This window comes from Rana temporaria, chromosome 12 (assembly GCF_905171775.1).
Source record: "Rana temporaria chromosome 12, aRanTem1.1, whole genome shotgun sequence".
NCBI lineage: Eukaryota > Metazoa > Chordata > Amphibia > Anura > Ranidae > Rana > Rana temporaria.
Genome location: NC_053500.1, coordinates 31322017 through 31334874, shown reverse-complemented (window position 1 = coordinate 31334874; position 12858 = coordinate 31322017). Strand labels below are relative to the sequence as shown.

Genomic DNA, 12858 nt, shown 5'->3' with positions numbered 1-12858 from the left:
ATAGCTGGAGTGCCACAGGTTGCCTACCCCTCTAGGTGGTTAGGGTGCCAGTGTGCCACCATGATGCATTGCAAGGCTGACTGTTTCAAACATGACTTCCAAATGCTGAGGCATGATGGGATTTGTAGTTCTGCAACAGCTGGAGTGCCACAGGTTGCCTACCCTTGATTCTAGAGTAGGCCAGGGGTAGGCAACCTGTGGCACTCCAGCTGTTGCAGAACTACAATTGTAACTGCCAACCCCATCCTGCCTCTGGGAGTAATTGTAACTGACAACCTTGCAATGCCTCATGGGAAATTTAGTTCCACAACAACTGGAGTGCCACAGGTTGCCTACCCTTGATTCTAGAGTAGGCCAGGGGTAGGCAACCTGTGGCACTCCAGCTGTTGCAGAACTACAATTGTAACTGCCAATCCCATCATGCCTCTGGGAGTAATTGTAACTGACAACCTTGCAATGCCTCATGGGAAATTTAGTTCCACAATAGCTGGAGTGCTACAGGTTGCCTACCCCTCTAGGTGGTTATGGGTGCCACCATGATGCATTGCAAGGCTGACTGTTACAAGCATGACTTCCAAATGCTGAGGCATGATGGGATTTGTAGTTCTGCAGCAGCTGGAGGGCCACAGGTTAAACACCCATGGTCTAGAATCAAGGGTAGGCAACCTGTGGCACTCCAGCTGTTGCAGAACTACAATTGCAACTGCCAACCCCAACATGCCTCTGGGAGTAATTGTAACTGCCAACCCCATGATGCCTCTGGGAGTAATTGTAACTGACAACTTTGAAATGCCTCATGGGAAATGTAGTTCCACAATAGCTGGAGTGCCACAGGTTGCCTACCCCTCTAGGTGGTTATGGGTGACACCATGATGCATTGCAAGGCTGACTGTTACAAGCATGACTTCCAAATGCTGAGGCATGATGGGATTTGTAGTTCTGCAGCAGCTGAAGGGCCACAGGTTGAACACCCATGGTCTAGGATTAGGGGTAGGCAACCTGTGGCACTCCAGCTGTTGCAGAAATACAAGTTCCATCATGCCTCTGGGAGTAATTGTAACTGCCAACCCCATCATACCTCTGGGAGTATTTGTAACTGCCAACCTTGCAATGCCTCATGGGAAATGTAGTTCCACAACAGCTGGAGTGGCAGAGGTTGCCTACCCCTCTAGGTGGTTATGGGTGCCACCATGAGTTCTCACACGGTTGTCTCTCCATGTTTGCTGTTGGTAAGCCTGGTGTAAAATTTCCTCCAAGAATGAAGAGTTTTTCCTGACCAGATCCAGAATCCAGAAGTGATGCCGACGATGAGGGTCATGAGATACTTGATCATGTAGACGGTAAAGTCCGGGGTCATGCGTGGGGTGTACTGTAGAGGGCAAGGAATAGCCAGGCTTTTGCAGTTTTGACTCACCCAGCTACGTTCCCAATGTTCTCTGAAGGCCTGCTCATAGAAGAAACAGGCAATGACGATCGTGGCGGGCACCGTGTAGAGGACGCTGAAGACTCCAATCCGTACCATCAGCCGCTCCAACTTCTCGGTTTTTGTGCCATCGTGTTTCATGATGGTCCTGATGCGGAAGAGGGACACAAACCCAGCAAGAAGAAATGAAGTTCCGATGAAGAGGTAGACAAAGAGAGGCGCCAACACAAAGCCCCTCAATGGATCGATGCTATTAAGTCCTACAAAGCAGACTCCGCTTAGTAGGTCTCCGTCGATCTGCCCCATGGCCAGAATGGTAATGGTCTTCACAGCAGGCACTGCCCAGGCTGCCAGGTGGAAATATTGAGAATTGGCTTCGATCGCTTCATGCCCCCACTTCATACCAGCTGCCAGGAACCAGGTTAAAGACAAGATGACCCACCAGATGGAGCTAGCCATGCTGAAGAAGTAAAGCATCATGAAGAGTATGGTGCACCCTTCTTTTTTGGTGCCCTGTACCACAGTTTTATAGCCATCCTCCGAAAAGCCTTCGTTGCAAACCACTTTATCGCCCAGAACAAATCCGGCAATGTAGGCCACCGACACCATTGTGTAGCATCCAGACAGGAATATGATTGGCCTTTCGGGATAGCGGAACCTTTGCATGTCTACTAAGTAGGTGGTTACCGTAAAGAAAGTTGAAGCGCAACACAGTACGGACCAGATAAGGATCCATACTCGGGCGAAACGGATCTCCTCTTGACTAAAGAACATAAACCCGTCGCTCTTGGTCGGTTCACACGGCGCGGCGCAGTCCTTTTCTCCTAAGAACCTGTAGTTCAGGTAGGTTGGTACCTTGAGCGCCCGCGGGCAGTGGAAAGGATGATCCGGCGTGGCGTAGATGGCTGGCCCTATGGTGCCGTGCAAAGGCGGGCTAGTCGTCAGCAAGGTCGGCCCGCCGTCTTCGGAATGGTTCTGCCCAACGCAGATCTGCTCAGCGCCGTGGCGCGGAAAGTTCTCGCACCGAAGCCTCTCCGGCCACTGGAAGCCAAACTTGTTCATGAGGGCTTCGCAGCCGTGCCTTGCCCGTTCGCAGATCGATCGGCACGGCGGGATGGCCTGCTCCAGAACCGTGCAGACCGGGGCGTACATCGAGCACAGGAAGAAGCGCAGCTCCGAGGAACACTGGACCTTCACCAACGGGTAGAACTGGTGGACCTCCAGGCCGGCGTCCTCCTGGTTGGTGTGCCCTAGGAGATTGGGCATGATGGTCTGGTTGTAGGCGATGTCCGTACACAGCGGGATGGAGATGGGTTGGCAGAAGCCGTGCTCGGGCACCGAAATCCCCTTTTCTCCATGGAGCTGGGCAGCGGCGAGTAGGCACAGGGCTGGCAGGAGGAAAAGGGTGGCTACTGGGACACCCTGCATGGCTGAAGCTGAGAAAATGGGCACCAAGCAATGGAATCAGCTATGAAAAGTCACATGGGGGGGGGGTCCCAACTTTTTTTGGGGGATGCCAGAATAAAGTTCTGCAAAAGTTGTGTGACTTGTGTCCCCGAGTCACCTCCCACTTTTCCTGGATCGGCTCTTCCAGGACCCGATCTTCCCAGCACTGCACAGATCTCCCTCCTCGGTCTCAGATCGCTGCCGATCCGGTGTCTCCGGCACTTCTGCTCCCTCCGGTTCTGATTCGGATCACTTTCTCTTTGTGCTCCGCTTCTCTACTCACTTCTCCCCCGTCCGTTTCAAGGCGCCCTCTGTCCCAGGATCGGATCCTTCCCCCTCCAGCCAGCGCTCAGGGGCCGCCTTGAAACCGCCCAGTCTCTCTCTCTCTCTCCCCCTCCTGCCAGGTCCCAAAACCCTTCCCCAAAAAAAATCCCTCTTAGCCAATCAGGGGGCAGCCCTGAGTCTGGAGAGGGAGGAGGGGGGGGGGGGCACACTCACCCCTCTGCTGGATAATCAGCAGCATGTCTATAGGATCAGGGTCTAGGACCCTACCCCCATCCCATAAAGGAGGAACAACTCAGGATCCTAAAAGTCTCCAACCTACAGGGCAGTCTGTCCTATCAGATCTCAGTGCCACCCAATCACAAGCATGCCCTTTAATTCCCCTAATACCCCCAATAATACCCAGATCCTAATGTCATCCTATTTCACACTCCTTGCACCCCTGCTAGGAAGGACTTCACACACATCAGACAGGCCCTCTTTACACAATCATCCCCCTCTTTGTATTGTGCTTGTCCCATTTCAAAGGCAAATTCCACCAAAAAAAATAAATGTATGCATTGACTTCACAACCAGGCTTTTTCTGGCACTTTTTGTTACAAGTTTAAATCAGTATTTTTTGCTATAAACTTACCTAGAAACCCCCAAACATTTTATAATATATATATATATATATATATATATATATATATATATATATATATATATATATATATATATAGATTATATATATATATATATATATATATATATATATATATATATATATATATTATAAATATAGATATATCTATATACAGTATATAGATATATATCTATATCTATCTATCTATATATATATATATATATATATATATATATATATATATATATATCTATATAGATATAGATATATATATAGGGCTAGATTAAGCAACGTTCTACGCCGGCGTATCCATAGATACGCCGCGTAAATTCAAAGCTGCGCCGGCGTATCTTCTTTCTGTATTCAGAAAGCAAGATACGCCGACATTAGCCTAAGATACGACTGGCATACGTCTCTTACGCCGTCGTATCTTAGGCATTCTCACGCTGGCTGCTAGGTGGCGCTTCCGTCGTTTTCGGCGTAGAGTATGCAAATTACCTAGTTACGCTGATTCACCAACGTACGTGCGCCCGGCGGTAGTTTTTTTACGTCGTTTGCGTAAGGCTTTTTCCGCGTAACGTTGCTCCTGCTATTAGGTGGCGCAGCCAATGTTAAGTATGGACGTCGTTCCCGCTTCGAAATTTGAATTTTTTGCGTCGTTTGCGTAAGTCGTTCGCGAATAGGGCTGGACGTAATTTACGTTCACGTCGAAACCAATACGTCGTTGCAACGTCATTTGGAGCAATGCACACTGGGATATGTACACAGACGGCGCATGCTGATTGAATTTTTTTTATATATATATATATATATATATATATCTATATATAGATATATATATTTTTAGCAGAGACACTAGAGAATAAAATGGCGAATGTTTCGATGTCACACTGTATTTACACAGCGGTTTTGAAAATTAATTATAAAAAAAAAACCTTTAACCACTTAAAGCGGAGCTCCACCCTAAAGTGGAACTCCCGCTGATCGGAACCCTCCCCCCCTCTGGTGTCACATTTGACACCTTTCAGGGGGAGGGGGGTGCAGATACCTGTCTAAAGACAGGTATTTGCACCCACTTCCGGCCACAGTCTCGGGCAGACTGCGGGCATGACGTGACCTCCCGTCCTCCCCCTGTTGTGCTCTGGGAACACTCGGCTCCCAGAGCACAGCGGGAGCCAATCAGCAGGCACAGCGCAACTCGCGCATGCGCCGAAGGGGACCGGGCAGTGAAGCCGGAGCGCTTCACTTCCTGGTTCCCTCACCGAGGATGGCAGGGGGGGGCAGCTGACGGCGCTGGACTCCAGGACTGGTAAGTGTGCCGATATTAAAAGTCAGCAGATGCAGTATTTTTAGCTGCTGACTTTTAATATATTTTTTTTCAGTGGACATCCTCTTTAACCACTTCAATACCGGGCATTTTCACCCCCTTCCTGCTCAGGCCAATTTTCAGCTTTCATCGCTGTCACGATTTGAATGTCAATTGCACGGTCGTGCGACGTGGCTCCCAAACAAAATTGACGTCCTTATATTTTTCCTACACATGTATGGTTTGAACACCATTTTCATATGCGGCCGCTGCTCACGTATGCGTTCACTTCTGCGAGCGAGCTCGTCGGGACGGAGCGCTTTAAAAAAAATTATATATATATTTTTTCTTATTTATTTGACTTTCAATTTTTAATTTTGACACTGTTTTAAAAAAAAAAATTGGAGTCACTTTTATTCCTATTACAAGGAATTGAAACATCCCTTTTTACAGGTTACATGTTTAGAGTTACAGAGGAGTGCTAGAATTATTGCTCTCACTCGAACGATTGCGGCAATACCTTACATGTGGGCGGTTGATGCCTCTTTTACAATTTTTTTTTTTTGGGCATTTTTAGGAAAGCGTTGGTGTTGCTAGGAGGAGGTGTTGGTTTTCATGCAGGAAAATGCACTGAAAATGCATATACATGCGCTTTTCGTGCGTTTTTTATGCAATTCCATCATAGTCTATGGAGCCAAAAAAAAACGCACCGTGCTGCATGTAAAATTAAGTCTCTGCACCTTTCCAAAAAGTGCATTGCAGGAAAATGCATAGATGAGAACAGGAGCCATAGGAAATAAGGTTAAAGCGGATGTGCCACTAAAAAAAAATATTAAAAGCCAGCAGCTACAAATACTGCAGCTGCTGACTTTTAATATTAGGACACTTACCTGTCCTGGAGTTCAGCGCTGTCCGCAGCAGAGGACGAGCGATCGCTCGTCACTCTGCTGCTCCCCCCGCCATTCTCAGTGAGGGAACCAGGAAGTGAAGCGCTCCGGCTTCACTACCCGGTTCCCTACGGCGCATGCGCGAGTTGCGCTGCGCCGCTGATTGGCTCGCGCTGTGTACTGGGAGCCGAGTGTTCCCAGAGCACAACGGGAGGTGAAGTTCTGCCCGCAGAAAACCCGAAACTGTGTGGCCGGAAGTGGGTGCAAATACCTGTCTTTAGACAGGTATCTGCACCCCCCTCCCCCCTGAAAGGTGTCAAATGTGACACCGGAGGGGGGGGATGGTTCCGATCAGCGTGAGTTCCACTTTAGGGTGGAGCTCCGCTTTAAAGGGATTGTGGTGTGCGGGTCTGCAAAGGCACTAAAAAACGCATTGATGTGAACCTAGCCCTGGGAATGGGAACCAAGGGCCAAATCCACAAATATCGGGCGCAACTTAAATCTTTCGATTTAAGTTACACCGCCGCAAAATTTCTCCCTAAGTGCCCGATCCACAAAGCACTTACCTTGAAATTTGCGGCGGTGTAACTTAAATGTGTCCGGCGCAAGGCGTGCCGAATCTAATGGGGCGAGTCCCATTTAAATTAGGCGCGCTCCCGCGCCGGACGTACTGCGCATGCTCCATCGGGTAACTTACCCGACGTGCATTGCGCTAACTGACGTTGCTTTGCAGGGATGAGAAACAAAGAGATCATTCTCTCTGTACAGAGCTCTGTGTTGATTGTCAACACAGGGCTCTGGGCTGTGATTGCACACAGCCAATCAGCAGGTCCCAGCCATGAATCATTGGCTGGGACTTGCTGAGAGGCAGCCGCTGTGTAAAATTACAGCGGATGTCGGCAGGGGGGTGCACGCCTAAAAGCCAAAAGTAGGCAGTGACATACGGGTACGCCGCTTTGTCTTTGCGGGCCGCTCGTCTGGAGTAAACTGCGGGTGGGCGTTTCGCAAGTGGTTAAGCCAGACATTTTCAACCAGAGTTCCTCAAAAGATTTTTAGTGGTTCCTTGAGCTGTGGCTGATTGACCTTCCACCCTCATAGTTCCCGGGTCCAACGCCATTTAGCAGAGCCAGGGCATGACAACAATGGTCTTTTTAGCTGTTTGTAAGTGTGGCATTCTGGTCAACACTGTAAGGAGGGAATTGTTCCCACTGACCACCAACTTAAGGGGTACATGCTTTCCTGACCACCACTGTAAGGAGGGCGTTCTTCGCACTGACCACCAATCTAAGGGGGACGTGCTTTCCTGACCACCACTGTAAGGAGGGCATTCTTCCCACTGACCACCAATTCAAGGGGGACGTGCTTTCTTGACCGCCACTGTAAGGAGGGCATTCTTCCCACTGACCACCAATTCAAGGGGGACGTGCTTTCTTGACTGCCACTGTAAGGAGGGCGTTCTTCCCACTGACCACCAATTCAAGGGGGACGTGCTTTCTTGACTGCCACTGTAAGGAGGGCATTCTTCCCACTGATCACTGATGTAAGTGGTGGGTGTTGGGGGTTCATGAAATGGGCATTGCAGAATATCTGATTGACTTATTTTATGATCTATCCCTTTCCTAACCTGAGCTCTGCTGTACAGTTACTGCAAGAGGCTGATATCCAATCAAATGCAGGTACTAATACAGCTTGCATTCTAAAATACGTTTAATAATGTATTAATAAATATAGAGCTTTGTTCATTTGTTTCTTTTATACAGTGGGGAAAATAATTATTTGATCCTCCGCAGATTTTGTAAGTTTGCCCACTTACAAAGAAATGAAGGGTCTATAATTTTTATCATAGGTGTATTTTTAATACCAAAAATGCAGAAAAATATGAAACAAATGATATACATTGAGTTGCAGTTTGATCTCCAAGCAAAACACGACTTAGTACTTGGTGGAGAAACCTTGTTGGCAAACACAGAGGTAAGATGATTCTAGTAGTTGGTTACCAGGTTTGTACACATCTCAAGAGGGATTTTGGTCCACTCTTCTTTATATCTTCTCTAAATCCTTAAGATTTCTTGGCTGTCTCTTGGCAACTCAAAGTTTCAGCTCCCTCCATACATTTTCTATAGGATTAAGGTCTGGAGACTGGCTAGGCCACTCCATGGCCTTAATGTGCTTCTTATTGAGCCACTCCTTTGTTGCCTTGGCAGTATGTTTTGGGTCATTGTCATGTTGGAAGACTCATCCATGACCCATCTTCAGTGTTCTGGCTGAGAGAAGAAGGTTCTCATCCAAGATTTTACAATACATGACTCCATCCATTGGCCCCTCAATGCGGCAAAGTCACCCTGTACCTTTAGCAGAGAAAGAGCCCCTAAACATAGTGGGCCAGATTCACGTAGCCCGGGCACAACTTAACTTTTCCGATTTAAGTTACACCGCCGCAAATTTTCTGCCTAAGTGCCCGATCCACAAAGCACTTACCTGGAAATTTGCAGCGGTGTAACTTAAATCCGTCCGGCGCAAGGCGGGCCCAATCGAATGGGGCGAGTCCCATTTAAATTAGGCGCGCTCCCGCGCCGGACGTACTGCGCATGCTCCATTGGGTAAATTACCCGACGTGCATTGCGCTAACTGACGTTGCACCGACGTCATTTGCTTAGACGTTAACGTAAATGGCGTCCAGCGCCATTCACAGACGTCTTACGCAAACGACGTTGATTTTTAAATTTTGATGCGGGAACGACGGCCATACTTACCATGGCTTAAGACAACTAGGGCTCAGCCCTAGTTTTACACGGCGTAACTTGACGGAAACAACGTAGATTTAGATCGACGGGCCGTTCGGGACGTTCGGGGATCGCCGTAAGTCTTCATTTGCATATTCTACGCCGGCCGCAATGGCCTCGCCACCTAGCGGCCGGCCTAGAATTGCATCCTTAAGATCCGACAGTGTAATTCAATTACACCTGTCGGATCTTAGGGCTAGCTATGCGTAACTGATTCTATGAATCAGTCGCATAGTTAGAAACGGAGATACGACGGCGTATCAGTAGATACGCCGTTGTATCTCGTTTGTGAATCTGGCCCAATGTTTCCACCTCTGTGCTTTACTGTAGGGATGGTGTTATTAGAGTCATAGTCAGCATTCTTCTTTCTTCAAACAGTTAATGCGAGTTAATGCCAAAGAGCTCAATTTTGGTCTCATCTGACCACAGCACTTTATCCCAATCCATCTCTGAATCATTTAGGCCACGTACACACGACCGAGGAAAAACATAGTTTTCCTCGACGAGTTCCTTGTTAGGCTTGTCGAGTTCGATTCCACTGGCACAACCCTTGGGGCTGCTTATGCTAATCTCATGTTACTGCGTGTTAAAGCGGTAGTTCCCCCTCAAAAAAAAATTTAAGATTAGATTCCTGCTCATTTTGTCTAGGGGAATCGGCTAGTTTTTTTTAAAAACGAAGCAGTACTTACCGTTTTAGAGATGCATCTTCTCCGCCGCTTCCGGGTATGATGGTCGGCACTGGGCGTTCCTATTTGATTGACAGGCATCCGACCGACGCATACAACGCGTCACGTAATGCCGAAAGAAGCCGAACGTCAGCGCGGCTCTATACGGCGCCTGCGCACCGACGTTCGGCTACTTTCGGAAAATCGTGACGCGATCCGCCGTCGTATCTCTGAGATCCGACAGTCGAATCTATGCGACTGATTCATAAGAATCAGTTCCGCATAGATCTCCCTTAGATCCGACTGGTGTAAGTGACTTACACCAGTCGGATCTTAGGCTGCAATCTACCGCCGGCCGCTAGGTGTCGCCTCGGTCTTTTACGCGTCGGATATGCAAATGAGGAGAACCGCCGATTCAGAAACGAACGCCCGCCCGTCGCTTTTTTTTTACGTCGTTTGCGTTCGGCTTTTTTCCGGCGGATAGTTACCCCTGCTATATGAGGGGTAGCTAATGTTAAGTATGGCCGTCGTTCCCGCGCCGAGTTTCAAATTTTTACGTCGTTTGCGTAAGTCTGTCTGGAATACGGATGGCCGCAATTGACGTTGACGCCGAAAAACATCCTAGCGACGTCATTTGGAGCATGCGCACTGGGAAATTTCGTCGGCGGCGCATGCGCAGTTAAATCGGCGCGGGAACGTGCCTGATTTAAATTGTACACTCCCCCTAGCCGCGGAATTTGAATTCCGCCCGGGGAGTTACGATCCGACGGTGCAATTTTCGAGGTAAGTGCTTTGTGAATACTGCACTAGCCTCGCTAAATTGCACCGGCGGATCGTAAATCACATAGATTACGCGGATCTAAAGATCCGCTAATCTATGTGAATCTAGCCCACTGTATTTGTAGATACGTCGGCGTAAGTGCTTTGTGAATCCGGGCCTATATTTGTAAGGTTTACTGAAAAACTTTAATAAAAATGATTGAAACATAAAATACACCTAGGCTTAAAATGATAGGCCCTAGATTTCTTTGTAAGTGGGAAAACTTACAAAATCTGCAGGGGATCAAATAATTATTGTCCCCAACTGTATAGCTGGAGTTTAACCTTAGTTTTAAAGGACAATTATAAAAGTATAGTTATTTTTTAATGTATTTTTTCTGTTTTTTGTTTTTTTTTTACAATATTTTCTTGTTTCACATGAAAGGTACAAAACCGTTCACCGATCTACTAAATGACCAACTTATTGTGAGCGGTAAACTTTGTAAACAGAAAGCTGATTGAAAGTACGGCGCATTTGTCTGGAATTCTGTAAGTAGTCTGTCACCTCTATGTATCCCGAGGCTGCTCGGGGTGATGTATGGGGTGAGACGTGGCTGATGTTTATATATAGGCTGTTAGAGTCCTGTTTCTGATTTGCAGGCCCCCGGGCAGTGCATATAGATTTCCTCATATCCTCCTCCTCCTCTTTAGGATGTAGCAGAAAGAGAGCCTGGGGGGCTAATAGGGAGAAAGGAGATCAGTCATCAGATAAACCTCCGTCTCTCATTTCTCCTTATAGATATCTGGACCTTGTTGCATCTGCCTGTTGTAAAGGGCACTCTGTAATTACTAGTAAATGTACGTGATTGAGATTGCTCAATTAAAGAGTGAGCAAAAAAGTGCAAGACCAGTACCCGTGGCAGCCAATCCAATTCCATCTTGTAGTGGTCTGGTTTTAGTAAAATGTGTTCTGATTGGTTGCTCTTTGATCCCGCACTTAGCTCCTTGCACAGTTTTACTAGATAAGTCTGTGGCTGTTTCTTTTCTGGCTGTGAGTAAGGACTCCTTTACAGATGTGGTAGCTCCCTGAAGAGTGATCCACAGTGGACTGTTTTCCAGAGGCAGTGAGGAGGCATTAGTAGGGTGACCACATTTTCAAACTGCCATTCAGGGACACCGCCCTCCTTCACAACAATTTGCCAATTTTAAAGGCTTATATGCAAGTAATTGGCCATAATAGGGGTATGGGGGGTCCGGGTACTGCCTTGGGGGGCATGAAACAATGCAACAAAAAGGTTTTAAAAATTATCAGGAGCAGCGATTCTAATTATGCTTAAAGTGCAACAACAAAAATGAACAATTCCTCTAAATATAGTCCCCTTAGTCTGCCTGTAAAGTGGCGCATGTGTACCATGTATGGAACATGCTGCAGCAAAAATGAAATTTCTAAAACCACAAGTCAAATCACATTTAAATTCACTCACGGTTGCAATTGCATGCATCTGGCTATTGAACAAGAAAAAAAAAGCACAAAAAACATAGTGCCCCCTCCCCCTAGTCCATACCAAACCCCTCGGACTCTGCCCCCCCACCCCAAAGCACCTTGTCCCCATCTTACCCTGGCTGGTGGTTGTGATGGCATGCAGGCAGGGGGATTATCAGAATCTGGAAGCCCCCAAAGGGTCTGGAATGGACTAGGGGAGGGGGGGGGGGCAGCTTTTACTGCGCTCTGGTTAGGCGCAGTGCATTGCAGGGCATTTAGCGGGGCGAACACCCTGGTCTGGGAAACAGACAGTTTTTACCTGTCGGCTCATCAGGTGGCTGTGTCAGTTTCATTCCGGGACACTGTATTGTCCTGGATTGAAGGTGCCCAGGACAGAACTGCAAAATGCGGGACTGTCCCGGGCAATCCGGGACACGTGGTCACCCTAGGCATTAGGTCTCCTCCTTACCCCCTGTTTTCACCCCTAAAAGCCTGCAAAACCGCACCACAGCGAGGCACAGCTCCGTAAACCTAAATCCAAAGCAGTGCAGGATGTGTATAACCCCCCCCTTAAAGGAGAAGTACAGCCAAAGCTTGTTTTGCACGTCTGCAGGGGCGGACTGACCATTGGGACTCTCGGGCACTGCCCGAGGGCCCCATGCCACTAGGGGGCCCCATCAGGGTTGCCAGGCTCAATAAAACCAGGGACAGTATGTAAAAATCTGTGTTTTTTTTACATCTGCCCCAGATATGTCCAAAACCGACATGCTTTTGATGTGAAAATCCTGAGATTTTAGCTGCCCTGCCTGTGCACTGCCTCCTGGCATGGTGGCCATCTGTAAGTCTGGGGGCCCTATAATCTTCTATTGCCCGGGGGCCCCATGAGTTGTCAGTCCACCCCTGCACGTCTGTGACCCGTTTTCAGCAGACAGCCGCTGTCGGCTGATGTCACAGAGCTTGTCCATGCTCAGGAAAGATCATGACCATATGGTCGGAATCTGCCCACATGCCTGGATCGGTACCTGGCTCAACCTCTCAGTGAGTCCCTGAGAGTCTGAGCCGGCCACTCCCGCCCCCTCCACAGGCCCAGCACTCCAGTGAGGGTAGGGGGGCATCTCTCTGCTCAGGGAGCTCTGAGAACCAAGCGATCACCAGTGTTTGATTGCTCGGTTTTCCATTTTAGAGCTGGCGGGGGGACA

The 12858-nt window shown here is 48.2% G+C and overlaps 1 protein-coding gene across 1 annotated transcript; it reads right to left on the bottom strand.

Moving 5' to 3' along the window:
- Positions 1 to 993: 993 nt before the first annotated feature.
- FZD2 (frizzled class receptor 2) lies at positions 994 to 3238 on the bottom strand. The gene has a single exon (XM_040331772.1). It carries the CDS (start codon positions 2849 to 2851, stop codon positions 1199 to 1201), a length of 1653 nt encoding a protein of 550 aa, XP_040187706.1. The 5' UTR covers positions 2852 to 3238; the 3' UTR covers positions 994 to 1198.
- Between the last annotated feature and the right edge of the window lie 9620 nt (positions 3239 to 12858).